Raw genomic sequence first — 14,312 nt, 5'->3', positions numbered from 1 at the left:
AATATAGCATAATTTTACCTTTAAGGTTCACAGTGATTATATTATTATCTCCAACCAGATACCCACAAGGTAGCAATTCAGGCACTTCTTGGCTTTGGGATCGAATGACATCACCTATACAATAACTAGCAATACAGTCTGAACCTAAACCAAGGCTAGTAGCTGGATCCACTCGGAAAACATATTCCTGAAATGAGAAAAGACAAAATACATATGCAGCAGCCATTATATGTGACACAAGGATAGAAGAATTAAATGCACCCACTTGTTTAAATGTCACACTCATTTCCATCATTTACAGATAAAGAACACTCACTATGCTTTAGGGGTAAATGTCAGAAAGCATTTTTTTTATATTTCCCACTGGGGCTCATACAATCTTCAGACATTTTGACATTTACCATAACATAAAATATATGAAATACTCATGAAGCAATGAATAAAAGGGAATCAGATTAAAGAAGGGGCTTAACAATACTTTAAACAAGAGAAGAGCTGAACTGAACTGGGCATTTGGCTGCACATTAAATATACAAGTTGGCACATTGCCTACCTTGCTTCCAAGAGAATGTGTGGTTTGCATGCTGATGCTCATCCAAACATACATTCCAGCTTAGCAACTGGTTTTCTGAGATCATCAAAATTTAAGATAAAATGGTGCTAGCCATTTTATGAACAATAAGCTTCAATGGATGAAGGAAATTTTGAATATGTATGTAGTGTAGACATACCCCGAGAAAGAATTTTATGACATCTTAAAGAACATCATGAAAGAATACAGGTTCAATTTCTACACTAGTTTCTCCCATATTGATGTGTAGATACTCACATTCCATTTAAAGGCAAACATTTTGTACATTGACCTCAATATATATGTATATCACAATTCTGATAGCATCAAGACACAGAGGGAATAGCCCATCCTAAGCAGAAAACACCCTATCTGTAAAATGGTTCTTACAAACTTGGATGTTGTAAAACTAATCAATATTTCTGGTCTAAGGAGTGACAAATTCAAATTTTACACTGGCTGTATAGCAGAACAATTAATTTGGCAGCAGATCTTCACACTGCCAATGACTCTGAGGAGTCATCAGATAAGGATATCCCTGGCCCAGAAATGGGGTCTTCACAGCAGCTGCATTTGTTTCTGGTTGGCTCCAGACAGTCCTCTCCATCTTCCCCAGGGCAACACAAACAGAGGAGATGGAGATCCAGGCAGGAAGTTTGGAGCCACCAATAGAGTGGCTGGCTAGCTGTGCATGAGGCTGTGTGAAAAGGAAACAGCTGCTCAGACCAAGCCTGACATGAGAGCCAGGAATGGGTGTGACACAGCCAGCTCCTATATAAGCTCCCAATCTGAGTTGCTCCATTGCTGAAGCATCTGCTTCTACCCAAGCTCCAGTCTACCTGGCTTGGGGAACCAGGGGGCAGAGCCATAGCTAGGTGATCTTGCGCCCTGGCAGAACCATCTAGATTGCGCCCCCTAGCCATGGACAAATTAGCTCTTCTTTCTACCTCTGCTCCAACCCTCCCCCTTCCACCCATTCAATTCATCCTCTATTAAAAACCATTTCTTATGAGGCAATAATCAATATTTATGGTCATATTTTGCACTGCCCCCCCATCACCTGTCCCCCTGGTGGGGGCCCACCTCAGCACTCCCTAGCTACAGCTCTGCTGTGGAGTTAGACTAAAAGTGCTACTTCAGTCAGCTGGCTAACCATAAACACTGCAAAATGTGAGGCCCCAAGGTGACCTGTATTGAATGGGTTGGAGTGGGGTTGTAGAGCAAACATGAGTAGGCTTAGTTTGGTCAGAATCAAGTATACACTTCCAATAATTTACTTGGTAAATGAACCACTATAGCTGCTAGAAGGCTGTGAAAATTTGTGTCCCGGGTTTTTTAGACTCGTTCAGCCATGTACTATCTGAAACCAAAGGGGCACATTGGTTGCCAGATGTGAAACATATTAGCATTATTTTCAGCTCTCCTACCCCACTATGGCATTCTGTTTCCTTCATGGTGAGAGAAGTCAAAAAGGAGCCTCTACCTTCCAAAAAGAACCGATTCACTGCATACAAAAGCCCTCCTGGTCTATTTGTTTTGGCAAAGCTGCGAGTAATAAGAAAATTAAACACCAGGCAAACATTACAAAACCTAGCCTAGGCTCATCCTTCTGAACTGACTCAAAAAAGTCCTACCTTAAAGAGCCGTCTGATTACACCATCTAATACATCCCATTTTGTTTTACCACTGACTCCAATGGATCCTATCAAATATGCCTGCAGTTTTTGCTCCTGTAAAGAGAAGAGGCATTCAGGGAAGAGATGTGGAAGAACTTACACAATTAAAGTATTATTTTGTAAGGCTTACTGAATATTTTTTCCACAGAAGAAGACATTATCCTCCTTTGAGATATGCCACAGTTATCACAACAAAAACTGATGCAAACCTAATACTAATTAAGATATTAATTAAGATATACAGCTGTGCATGCAGATATTTCTGGAAATTAGTTCAGTGATGTGCCAACCTTTTATTTCATCTAATGCAAGATCTAAGGTTGAAATGGGAAACCTTCTGTGGCAAATTTGTGGGGACTACTAACATATAGCCCACAATAGGCCTCTTCATTCAGAAGTAGCTTTAAGGATAGGTAGGTAACTACGTTTCCCATCTAACAAAAGCATGCTGTGACATATATAGACCCGAACTTCTATGAAAGGCAGCAGAGCACTTTGCTGTTTATCATCAATTAGAGGCACTGCCAGGATGACACAAATATAGGTACAAGGTGTGATAAATTAAAAAGGCTGTGGTCAATGTTCCCTGTTGAACTCTTAATTGAATATACTACTGGGTAGTACAGCCTTTGTAACAGCAGAAACATAAGGACAATTATGATGATGAACACAGCAATAAAACCTGGAAGTCAAAGTACCTTGGATCGACCATAGCCCTTGTTTATTGTGACTATAATTTTAACATTCTGGCCTTCTTTATGGAGAGTTCCATCTGTAACATCTTCAAGTAAAATATCTAACAAGCAAGAAACAAATAAAAACACCCTTTTAAAATTTACTTAGCTTGGCAAAAGAGACCCATTTGATTTTATTTGTAATTCTAAAGTGTACTTTAAAAAAAATATAAGCCCAATATATATACCAACTGCCACTACTCCTTTAATCTTTTGGCAAAAGCAATGCATAATGTTTTGGGATTGATACACTACTGCCCAATCGGGGTTACACTAAAATCTCGTATATCAGAAATATTTTCTGTGGGGCAGCAATCACTTCTCCAAAAGGAAAGACCAAAACAAAAGGCTTAAAAATGAACCAAGATGTTCCTTTTCTGGACAATGGGTGTGACACTTTAGACTTCTCTCTGTCTTATTGGTTTGAGTTGCTTCCCTCAATCTGAGTCATTGCTAAAATCAGGCAGAGGTGGGAGCAGGTTAAGTTTCTCACAAAACAAATGCCTTGTATCCTGGGTTCTACAAGGGCCAGAGGGTTGCTTTTTATACTTCAGAACATCTATACTTTTTAAGATATAAAAACAGATGGTGCCTGTTCCATTCCATTCGCTGAATCTAGGGTTTTCCTGCAAGTATGAAACTCCAATGCATCACCTGCGACTTTAAATAAGAGACTATTTTGGGGGTTGACTCCAAGGTCACCCGCCAAAGATTCTGAAGCCTTGGAGTCAACCCTGTGCTGCTGTCGCCCTTTAAAGTCTCAGACATGGCAGAAAACAACTGGTGGTAGAAGAACCTGCAGGGCTAGTGACAAGCCTTTATTTTAACATTTGCCAGAACTGAACAATAAAACACCAAAAGTAAAAGGTAAAGGTACCCCTGCCCGTACGGGCCAGTCTTGACAGACTCTAGGGTTGTGCGCCCATCTCACTTAAGAGGCCGGGGGCCAGCGCTGTCCGGAGACACTTCCGGGTCACGTGGCCAGCGTGACATCGCTGCTCTGGCGAGCCAGAGCCGCACACGGAAACGCCGTTTACCTTCCCGCTAGTAAGCGGTCCCTATTTATCTACTTGCACTTTGACGTGCTTTCGAACTGCTAGGTTGGCAGGCGCTGGGACCGAGCAACGGGAGCGCACCCCGCCACGGGGATTCGAACTGCCGACCTTTCGATCGGCAAGCCCTAGGCGCTGAGGCTTTTACCCACAGCGCCACAATTACAAATATTGGCAAATGTAAATATGTATACTAAGTGCACTGCATATCCTTTTCCTAGGCACCATTTTTTTAAAAAAAAATGCATTTAAATACCACCTTTCTGCCAAGTGCCCAAGGTGGTTTTACAAACAAGTGGTAGAGAATATTCTCAAGTTGTCTCCAGGAGCAGATGACACTGTCTCCCAGAACTCATTATCTCCCACCTGGGTGTTACCATATTAGCCCAGCACACTGGTAGTTTGGGAGAGGGGGTTTATGGGTTTGTGTTTTGTTCTTGTTCTTATCATGCATTTTGTGTTTTTATTTTGTATTTTTATGTTGTCAATCACCCTGAGATCTTCAGATGAAGGGTGGTGTACAAATTTAATAAAACAAACAAATAAATAGATAAATAGTGAACAGCTTTCAAAATTTAGGATTAACTAGATTTCTCTACAGTTTGACAAGAACTGCATGTGCACATGCAAGCAAAATGATCTGGTAGGGCACTTGAACTGATCTGGTAGGGCAAATTAAAACAATAACAACATGTATTTACCTGATGTCACTGAATCAGTGATGTTCAAGTTATTCAGAGAGAGACCTAAAGATTGTCGTGAAGAGGAGGAGGATGTGCTGCTTGAGGACTCTGAGCATGGCCGGCCTGGCTTTGCAGTGTTTCCAGTCTCTGCCTTCAAGCGATCATTTTCGGCTTTCAATATCTCAATCTCATTCTAGCATTTAAAACACAAGAAATAAACATTTTAAGGTGAGGAACGGGGCATTTAATACCGCTGGGTGCATTATGCATATGCATAATTTGTTAGCTAGAAAACTACTTATCGGCAATGCAGCATTTTCTATGGTATGGTACATCCACTGGAACTTTAAGTTGTTCTCATCTTTGGAACATGCCACAAAACTATTGCGTGCACTATAAAATTTTACCTCTCTAATTCCATGGCAAATAGACAATATGAAATCAGATCCCGAAAACTCAAGTTAGGCTGCATCTAGGTGGCAGTTTAAATGAACACATATGCACATGTACTTCACATTTGCACTGTACCCATATTCCAAAGGTCTCCTGGCTGTCAGAGTCTATTAATACTGCAGTAAATGCAAGACCAGCATCAGCAGTGTAGCATGGCAGGCCAGAATAGTGCTACAATGGCACAAAATCAAGTTCAACATATTGCAGACAAAGGCTTCGTCAGTTTTCTGCACGCTGGGAGATAAGTGTTGATTCATACATGCTCATTTAAAAACATGACATATCATATTTTGCCACCACACACACACACTGGAACATTGAAATTAACCATTTCTAGATCTCTATGATGTATGTTTTAGAATTCTATTCCTACTACTACATGGGCAATTTCACAATACAGCTTGGGTTACAGACACCTCGGGTTACAGGCACTACAGGTTACAGACTCTGCTAACCCAGAAAGAGTACCTCAGGTTAAGAACTATACCTCAGGATGAGAACAGAAATCGTGCGGTGGCAGCGGGAGGCCCCATTAGCTAAAGTGGTACCTCAGGTTAAGAACAGTTTCAGGTTAAGAATGGATCTCCGGAACGAATTAAGTTCTTAACCCAAGGTACCACTGTACAGTAATGGACAAGTATCTCTGGATCAAAACACAAATACGCCCTTTTCAGGCATTCACTCATGCCGTTAATCACATGGTAGGGAACAGGAGGGCCAGATCCATTGTCTGGGCATGGAAAACATCTTTAAAGAGGAGAATTGCTGTATACATTTGGCTGTTCTTGTGATTGGGGATGTTTCACAGTCAGTAATAAAAGAGCCAAGATGCCTAAGGAATGTCATATTCTTAGTTAAATCTTATGCAGTGTTGAGTGATTACCAAATGTACAACAATAGCATGGAAACTGTTATGTACTGAGTTGAATAGGATTCAGAATGCAGCAGTCTGATTGGTCCTAGAACAATGCAGCAGTATGATTGGTCCGCAGGAGCCACCCAATCCAGCTCCAGCTGGAAGTGAATCCCCAAACTGATTGGCCTATAGGAGAATCCTGGAATTAGCCAATCACGTGCAGCCCATTGTGTAAATAATGTATATAAAGCAGATATTTTGGGGGAACTTTCATTCCTCCTTGCCACTATGGGCTGAATAAAAAGCATGAAATCCACTCTCGACTCCAAGTATATTTCAGAAACACAGGTAGTTGTGAATTCCTCAGACCAAACTAAAAACAAGGAAGTCCAAATTTCTGATTAAGCTGTATGCTGATGCTCTAGCCTTTTACAAAAACCCTGCATTAACATTTTCAAAGTTAAGAGGAAGTAAAAATAGGATGTGGAGGACTGAAAATGACAGCTAAGCAAAATTAAAGGGTCAATTAAGCAAAGAGCTAATTAAGCAGTTGGAGAATTGCAGCACTGCCAAGCACCAGATTGCTATGGTGACTGTTAAATTTGCTACAAAATTGCACAACGCCTTGCAATAGTTTTGGGGAAATGGAAGAAATCCACAAAGTAAGGTCCAGTTTAGTGGTCCTCCAAGACTCTCTCAATTTTGATGACAGCAGCAGAGAAGAAAGTGGACACGGTACTGGATGATAACCACACCCCCAGCTAATGTATATTGATCAGTTTAGGAAGGGTGCTGTGTGCCTGTGTGTTTGAGATTATACACACAGACATACACAAATAAACATATCCTGTGTGCTAGGCAACTTCCTAGATTCCTAAGTGATCACTCCCCTCCAAAGTTATTAAAACTCAACCCTGTTCTATAGCAACATTGCATTATCTTATTGTTGATGTAGCTTTGAAAAACATACCATGTGTCCCTTGACAGCATTTCAAAGGAAGTTGCTGAAACTGTTTCTGACGGTTTTGCTTCGCCTAGTATTAGAATCTTTGCTGCTGTTTGTGAAGGCCCACAACACCTCCGCTTCGCCTTCCTGGTTTATATGCCATTGCTTATTATATGATCCATAGCTTGCTGTCTTTTTGATCTGAACAGAACTGCTCAGTTCTGTTGGGGTTGCAAGCCAAACACTAAATGTGTCCTTACATTATAGTGGCAGGTTGGAAAAAAATGTTTAAGATAAAGAATCAGGCAATGGTGAACAGTTAAAATGCCCCAGTTTTATTATATGTGGATTTTTAATCCACCTTTCAAGCCACAGCCCCCTCAAAGTGGCTCACAGAATAAAACAAAGCGAAACAAAACACAATTAAATATGCAACACAATAAAGAAAACCACTGGTGACCATGGGAGATGTCTTCTTAATGCAAAAGAGAAGACAACAGCAACAGAGGGGGAAAGAGTTAAATTCCCCATTCCTGCCTACTCTAGTCCAGTATTAAAACACTCACCCACACCAAACTGATGTTATTTGCATTTTTAAAACCTGCACATTAAATGCAAGGCACTTTTAAAGTCATATCTAGCTTGCCTCCAATTCACTCAGACATTTTGGCATCCCTTGTCTGCTTGGCTGGACAAACGACACCTTGAAACAGCGTGTCCTTTACAAACACAATGCAACCGTTCCAAATATTATGGGGAAAATCTGCCACCCCAAAATAATCCAAGTATTCAGGAGGCAGTTTCATGATGGGGAAAGCAGAAGATGCAGCATGCCAACCACACCTAATAATATTATTAACAAATATAAACTTGGTATGTGTAAAATATAATGGACCTCTGTCTTCAAGCCAAACTAGTCACTGCTTCCGGTTTCTGTTTACCAGCCAAATTAGTCTCTTGCTTATTTTACTGCTATCAAGCTCTTCCTGTCACCTGTGCCATGACTTACAAATGGATCAGTCTGACCCTCCTCTTAGGCGTTAGCATTCTAATCAGCATTGTGTCCTTTCCTCCCATTGAGGTTCCTAATGTGTTTCATGCGACCATTTTTACAACTTGCACGTACTCATTTAAAAACACAACAGCCAGAAACCTACAGTTCTGCAGCATCACAACAGCTTAGCTCACCAATCAACTGGTTTGTTTTTTGTCCTTTCATTGGGATAAATCAGCAGTGACCAATCTATAGCCTTCCAGATGTTGCTAAACTACAACTCCCATCATTCCTGGCCAAGCTGTTTGGGTTGATGGGAACTGTAGTCTTGAAGGCAACCAATTATCCACTCCTGGGTCACACTAATTTTTCAGCAAAACTTTGTACAGGGTGCTTTAATTTGACACTTTAACCATATTGCTGCAATCACAGCAAATGCTCTAAAATGCACGATAGGTGAAGCAATAAAGAGAAGATTGAAGTTTCTTTGTCAGAAGCATAACATTAATAGCAACCAACATCTTCAAGTAAAACAAAGCTGCCTATTTGATTTTAATACTCAGGGACTGGGTGCACACATATAATTACTTACAAGCTCTGCTGAGTTCAAAGAAATATATCTCTAGTGTCAGGAATTGGGTCTTAATTTCCTTGCATGACTCCACAGGGGAAAATGTTGGGGAAACAGTGTAGCAGCTAGTTCATTTTATCAACCCCTGTAGAGGATGACCATTTGCATCTCCTAGACCAGGAGTCAGCAAACTTTTTCAGCAGGGGGCCAGTCCACTGTCCCTCAGACCTTGTGGGGGGGGTGGACTATATATTTATTTATTGGGGGGGGGGAGATGAATGAATTCCTATGCCCAACAAATAACCCAAAGATGCATTTTAAATAAAAGGACACATTCTACTCAAGTAAAAACACACTATTCCTGGACCGTCCACGGGCCAGATTGAGAAGGCAATTGGGCCGCATCTGGCCCTTGGGCCTTAGTTTGCCTACCCATGCCCTAGACTTTGTGACTCTGTTTACGAGCTTGGAAGCTTGACCACTAGAAAAAAAATGTTACAGAGTAAAATAGCAAAATGGGAAATGGTAGGACCAAGGAATTAAGAGGCAAATGAAGACCTGAAAATTTGATGTAATTCTTACTGAAGCAGCAAACACTCTTCTAAAGCTACAGAAGCCTCTCAGATTCTTTTCTGAGTAGGTTATCTCTTACTAGCATTTTGCAGTGGAAAAGACAATTATAGGGGATCACTGCCAATAACTGAGACAGGGACACTAAGCAAAATAGTACCTTTTAGAGAGAGGCATAAATCTAATGGTCTAATTCGGTTACTTATTACATTATTTTTCAATCCCACTAAAATCTCAGCTACATTATTTCTATTGATCCCATTCCATGCCTCTGTTCAGCCCATGATGACTGCAGCAGGGATTTGAGGAAATGGCTTTTGTGAGTAATGCCGACCTGCATGCGGTTCATGGCTTCCCGAATCTGGTCAAGATGGTGTGCTGAGCTGAGGGCCTCAAGACGGATGTCTGTTAACTTGAGCTCTTTTTCCCTGAGCTCATTTTTCAGCTGCAGAATTATTTCAGCCTCTGCCTCTGTGCATTCGCAGATCCTAAAAAGAATTGGAAAAGGTAGAGAGGCAGAAGATTAAAGGAACGCTCGCTTCTGAAGGCAACGTGCTATTATTCTGTATCAAAGAACAGAAAAAGGGTTGCTGCTGGTAGCTCTCTAGGAGCAGGACGGAGAATTTCATCAAAACTACATGAATGGGTTCAATTTAAAAACATGAAAAGGGGAAAAAATGTCCAGATAAAATTATAAGCTTGCCTTTATAGCTTTCCTAAGTAGTTCTAACATTTTCTTTTTGTACAAAGTGTAATTATTATGCATGGTTATTTCACTCCTCCCAAAGTAGAAAAGGGCTGTTCTTTATTTGCCAAAACAGTAGCAGCTTTATTTAACGTTTCATGAAAGCAATGCAATTGTTAACTATCTTCCAAAATAGCAGTGATTAAAATTAAAGTATTGGAGCTGAAATGAAGTTAGTTTAGCTTTGCAATGTTCTCTGTAAAGTATAATGCAAAACTATAGGGCTGCTTTACCCACACATTGTTATTGTCTTCATTATTCTACATCTGGTAGCTGTTACTTGACTACTCAACTCCTGACTTCTAGCTGAATATGGGAACCATTTCCATTGATATATTATGGCAAGGTTGGCAAACATGGCACCCTCCAGATGCTGTGCTACAAGTTCCATATTAGCCCCAGACAACAGGGCTAAAGATAAGGAATGATGGGAGTTATTATAGTAACAACATTTGGACGGCACCATATTGGCTAGCCCTATATTATTATATTTAAGGTGATGGCTGGTGTAACAAATGCTATGGAATTTGATCTATGATCAGTATTTCAAAAGTGCAAGTAATCACTTCCCCTAAGGGAAGAGTTTCTCAGCAGTCTTCACGCAGCTGCTGGAACATAGGAAACAGTCTTGTGAAGACTACTGAGAAATGCTTCTCTTTGACAGTGATTCCACATAGTGAAAGCCACAAAGAGGGAACTTATCATATGGAACAGTCCCATCATGCGGGCTCTCCATCAGCAAAGAGAGAAACCAGGGATGTTCATTGCTTGTCCCAGATCATTGCAGGAGCAATGGTTTCCACATGGCTGCATAGTCAACTGTGGTGTCACATTCCCTTACAATTTCCACATTTGAGAGAAATATGTACTAAGGTGCAGAACAGATGATATTATCAATATAAATATTTTTCCTGACTAACTGCAAAGGCAAAACAACTTATTTGTGGAGACAGATTGATACATTTTTTAAAATCAACGTTCGCTACTCTACTCAGCCTTGATGCTATTTTCTTTTGCTATGAAAGAGGATATAATCACAATCCAATAGCTCAGTGGCAAAGAGGCACCCTATTCTCTTCCATACACTGCAGAGTTTTCCACAAGCAAATGAAAAAAAAAAAAGCATGTTGCAAAATGTGAATCTTGATCATGCCCCCTTTTCTGAAACCATGTGAGAGACATATTAAGATAATTCAGTTTTTAAATACGCCATTTTTTCCATAGATGAACATATAGAAACATGTCCTTGGGGTGACAGCTGTGCTAAGCTAGAAAAGTATCTATCTACACTGCTCACATTTTTCAGTACCACATATTAGATATCAAGGATGTGCATCCTATGGCTCTCCACCAGACAATCATTCCTGACCTCTAGCCATGCTGGAGCTGATGCGGGCTACAGGCCCCCCACCCACTCATACATTATTACATGTTCGTGTACATCCAGTATGATAGGGTTATAGTGTTTTATATTTTTCATGGAATGACTACAAATGCCTATTGATAGGGCAAATGGGCCACTTCAGTCTAGTTCTTAGACATGTAATTCCAAGCCCCACATGCCAGTTTACCGGGATCTATGTTTGTAGATCACGTGACCGTTTTGCCTTTTCTTTGGAGCCCAGATTTGGAATGACCTGCATATACACGCAATAGACAGACAGATGCAAGTGACAGAAAGTAAAGGAAATGGTTTAGAAAATGAGATCAGGTCCAAGGAAGAAACAAACTAAAAAAAACAAAAAGAGCACACTACACAGCAGAATGAAAATACAATGATTTTTTTGTGTGTGTGGAAGGTGTGAATGGAATGATAAATCAAAGAAGCAAAATATGCCAAAGCTTACATAGATTTCATTTATCCCAAGTACTATCAAGCCAAATACATAGGCAGACTGCAAATAAAAAGACGGACAATGCGCTCCAGTCTGCTCCAGTCTCATTTTAAAATGCTTAACTTGAGGACTAAGAGGCAAAACCAGACACATCATTTAGGAAAGCAGATGTTTAGATGCAATAATATTTTTGAGAATATATTATATTTTGACTGGCCAAGCCATAGAACACCCTGCAAGCAGCAAGCACTATTGGCTGTGACTTTAGGATGTAACTTGACTATCAAAACCTTAGCTAATTGGAATTGCAAGCATCTAACAAGAATAGGCATGTGCATTCTGTGGTGGTAACAATGAAACTTGATAAAGAATGAGCTGGCTCACTACAGGAAGTGCTTAAATATTTTTTGACATGGGTCTTCTTGTTTTGCTAGTTCATTAATTGTTTGGACTGGAAGACATGCTCTCTGATTTCATCTTCTACCCTGTTGCCTTGAGCTTGTTTCCTCGTGTATTTTGTACAGTAATGTGACACGTCTTCTCTTGAATTGTTGTGCCCTTGACCTCTCCTCTTTTTATGTTTGTGTGTGTTCATATATATAATTTATTTGTTTGTATGTATGTATAACATCCAAGGACACTTTATGCATTGGATGAAATGGGCTCTGTCACAAATATATATATATATATATATATATATATATATATATATATATATATATCAGAGGTGCCTTGGGGGCAGGAAAGGAGAACGGCAGGGAACAGTCATGAGCCAGGTATGTCTCCCCTCACCAAGAAAACATGGAAAGGAAAAGAATGCAAGATCAATGCTTTTTTCAAGGTAACATGAAGTGGAAAAGCAATGGAAGTTCCTCTCTGTGCAGTTTGAATACAGCTACGCACAGGATGATAAGTAACATTTTCCAGGGGATAATTTTCTAAACAGCAAATTAAGGTCTTAACCGAGAGAGTGGTTGAGAGGCAACAATTACTGGAAGTACAGAATTGAAAGTTCAGAGGCAGTATTTCTGAAATACCAATCACTATTTTGAAGATTGCTTCTTTAACAAATGGCTGTTCTCTAAGAAAGATGGAAAACATACGCGGATGCCGATTGGGATGGCTTTATTGATGTAGACCCACAATCTCCGGAACTGTGGAGTAACTTGGGTGAGGATGGAAGAGATGAATCTGTGACTTCTTCTATATCAGAATGTGAGGAAGGAGGCTTTGTGGACTTCTTCTTCCCAAAGGCCTGTTTGAATGAACTTCTTAGCTAGGAAAGAAGAAAGAAAATTAAGATTTATTTGGATTATCTCTGGTCATTTGGTTCACTTTACGTTTTGTTGAAAAGTTAGTTTGCAGATGCTAATCTAGCCACTGCCTGTGGTTAAGTGTATAGATTAAGCAGGGTATTAACATGTGCAACACAGTATCTTTAAGAACACAATAGAGTGCTTTTTTAAAAATCAAGTGAGCACAGCGCAAACATTGAACGCTATGGAAAAGGTACAGGATCAAGTGGTACAGCTAAACAGATGCTCATTTAAAACCCTACACCTCCTGTGGAAATCCCATTCCTCTGACATTCCCATTAAGGTGACTGGTCTTAAATAGCCACATTGTTTAAAAATTGTTGACTTTCAGAAGACATTCCAATCAATGTGATTTTGTGCATCATTTATACAAAATTGTTTTTTTTCTTTAAAGTTTGACCCTATTATTTCTACAGTAGCATGGATCAGAAATAAGCATATTTTAAGCTGTTATATGATGCTTGCCTTTTTGCTGACAAGAAGCTGAAAGGGTTGGGGAAAGAGGAGGTATTTGCTGCAGTTCTGTTTTAAAGAAGCAAGTTCATATGCATAAGCACTGCTTTTTTTTTGCTTTTTTTGCTCTAGAAGTTTTTTATCCATTATTGAAAGGGACAGAATAGCCAAAGAGCCATTTATTTCAGGAGTAGAGATGGCAAACGTTATGGATGCAATGAGCACTATGCAGTTATTTTTGAGTTGTCAAAAACATCTTACGAACACACAAGTTATTAATACAGGGGGGGAAAGTGTGTTCCCACCCTTCCCCAAATAGTTACTTTGATTACCCAAATGTTTCTTCTACTAAACATTGGAGCACATAATCACTTTGTTCTATGAATATTAGTTCAAGAGCAGGGAGTGTAAGTACTGATTGAGTTACCATAATTTATATTCATTCTACTTTATGAGTTCTAATAAGAAAGAAATGGATTTTGGCGACACTCCCCCTTTCTAGATTTCAAAGTTGGAGGTAAAATGAATAGAGAAAAAACTAAGGAGACATAAAGAATAATTTGTTTTAGAAGGGTACAAAAGCCTACTGCCAAAATGAATAGCAATCATGCCAAGATAGAGGTCTTTGAGATGCATGCCAAATTTTCCAGGGATTTATATTCACCTCACTTCCTCTAGAGTTCACCTTGCAGAAACATGAAAGAGTGTGCAATTACAAATCAAGGGAATGAAGTTGGAATCAGTATTTTTAAAATATTACCTGCGTAATAAACATATTTTAAACAAGAAAAGTAAATTCACCATTATTTCACTAAAATCTGAAGCCCTTGTGATAGGTGTATGTTCTTCTCAAATTA

General features: G+C 39.7%; 1 protein-coding gene across 11 annotated transcripts in view; it reads right to left on the bottom strand.

Annotated features, from left to right (window-relative positions):
- NAV3 (neuron navigator 3) overlaps positions 1-14,312 on the bottom strand; it is a 424,678-nt gene that overhangs the window by 15,818 nt on the left and 394,548 nt on the right. For 7 of the 11 annotated variants that reach the window (XM_053405009.1, XM_053405010.1, XM_053405000.1 and 4 more), the window contains 8 exons: positions 14,120-14,140; positions 12,790-12,962; positions 11,423-11,488; positions 9,441-9,594; positions 4,735-4,909; positions 2,946-3,043; positions 2,206-2,301; positions 19-187 (listed from right to left, as the gene is read on the bottom strand). In XM_053405009.1, coding sequence (XP_053260984.1) covers positions 19-187; positions 2,206-2,301; positions 2,946-3,043; positions 4,735-4,909; positions 9,441-9,594; positions 11,423-11,488; positions 12,790-12,962; positions 14,120-14,140 — 952 coding nt within the window. The remainder of the gene's footprint in view (positions 1-18; positions 188-2,205; positions 2,302-2,945; positions 3,044-4,734; positions 4,910-9,440; positions 9,595-11,422; positions 11,489-12,789; positions 12,963-14,119; positions 14,141-14,312) is intronic. The other 4 variants (XM_053405006.1, XM_053405007.1, XM_053405004.1 and 1 more) reach the window with 3 other exon arrangements.

This window comes from Podarcis raffonei, chromosome 10 (genome assembly GCF_027172205.1).
Source record: "Podarcis raffonei isolate rPodRaf1 chromosome 10, rPodRaf1.pri, whole genome shotgun sequence".
Classification (NCBI taxonomy): domain Eukaryota; kingdom Metazoa; phylum Chordata; class Lepidosauria; order Squamata; family Lacertidae; genus Podarcis; species Podarcis raffonei.
This window is presented reverse-complemented; position numbering and strand designations above follow the sequence as displayed.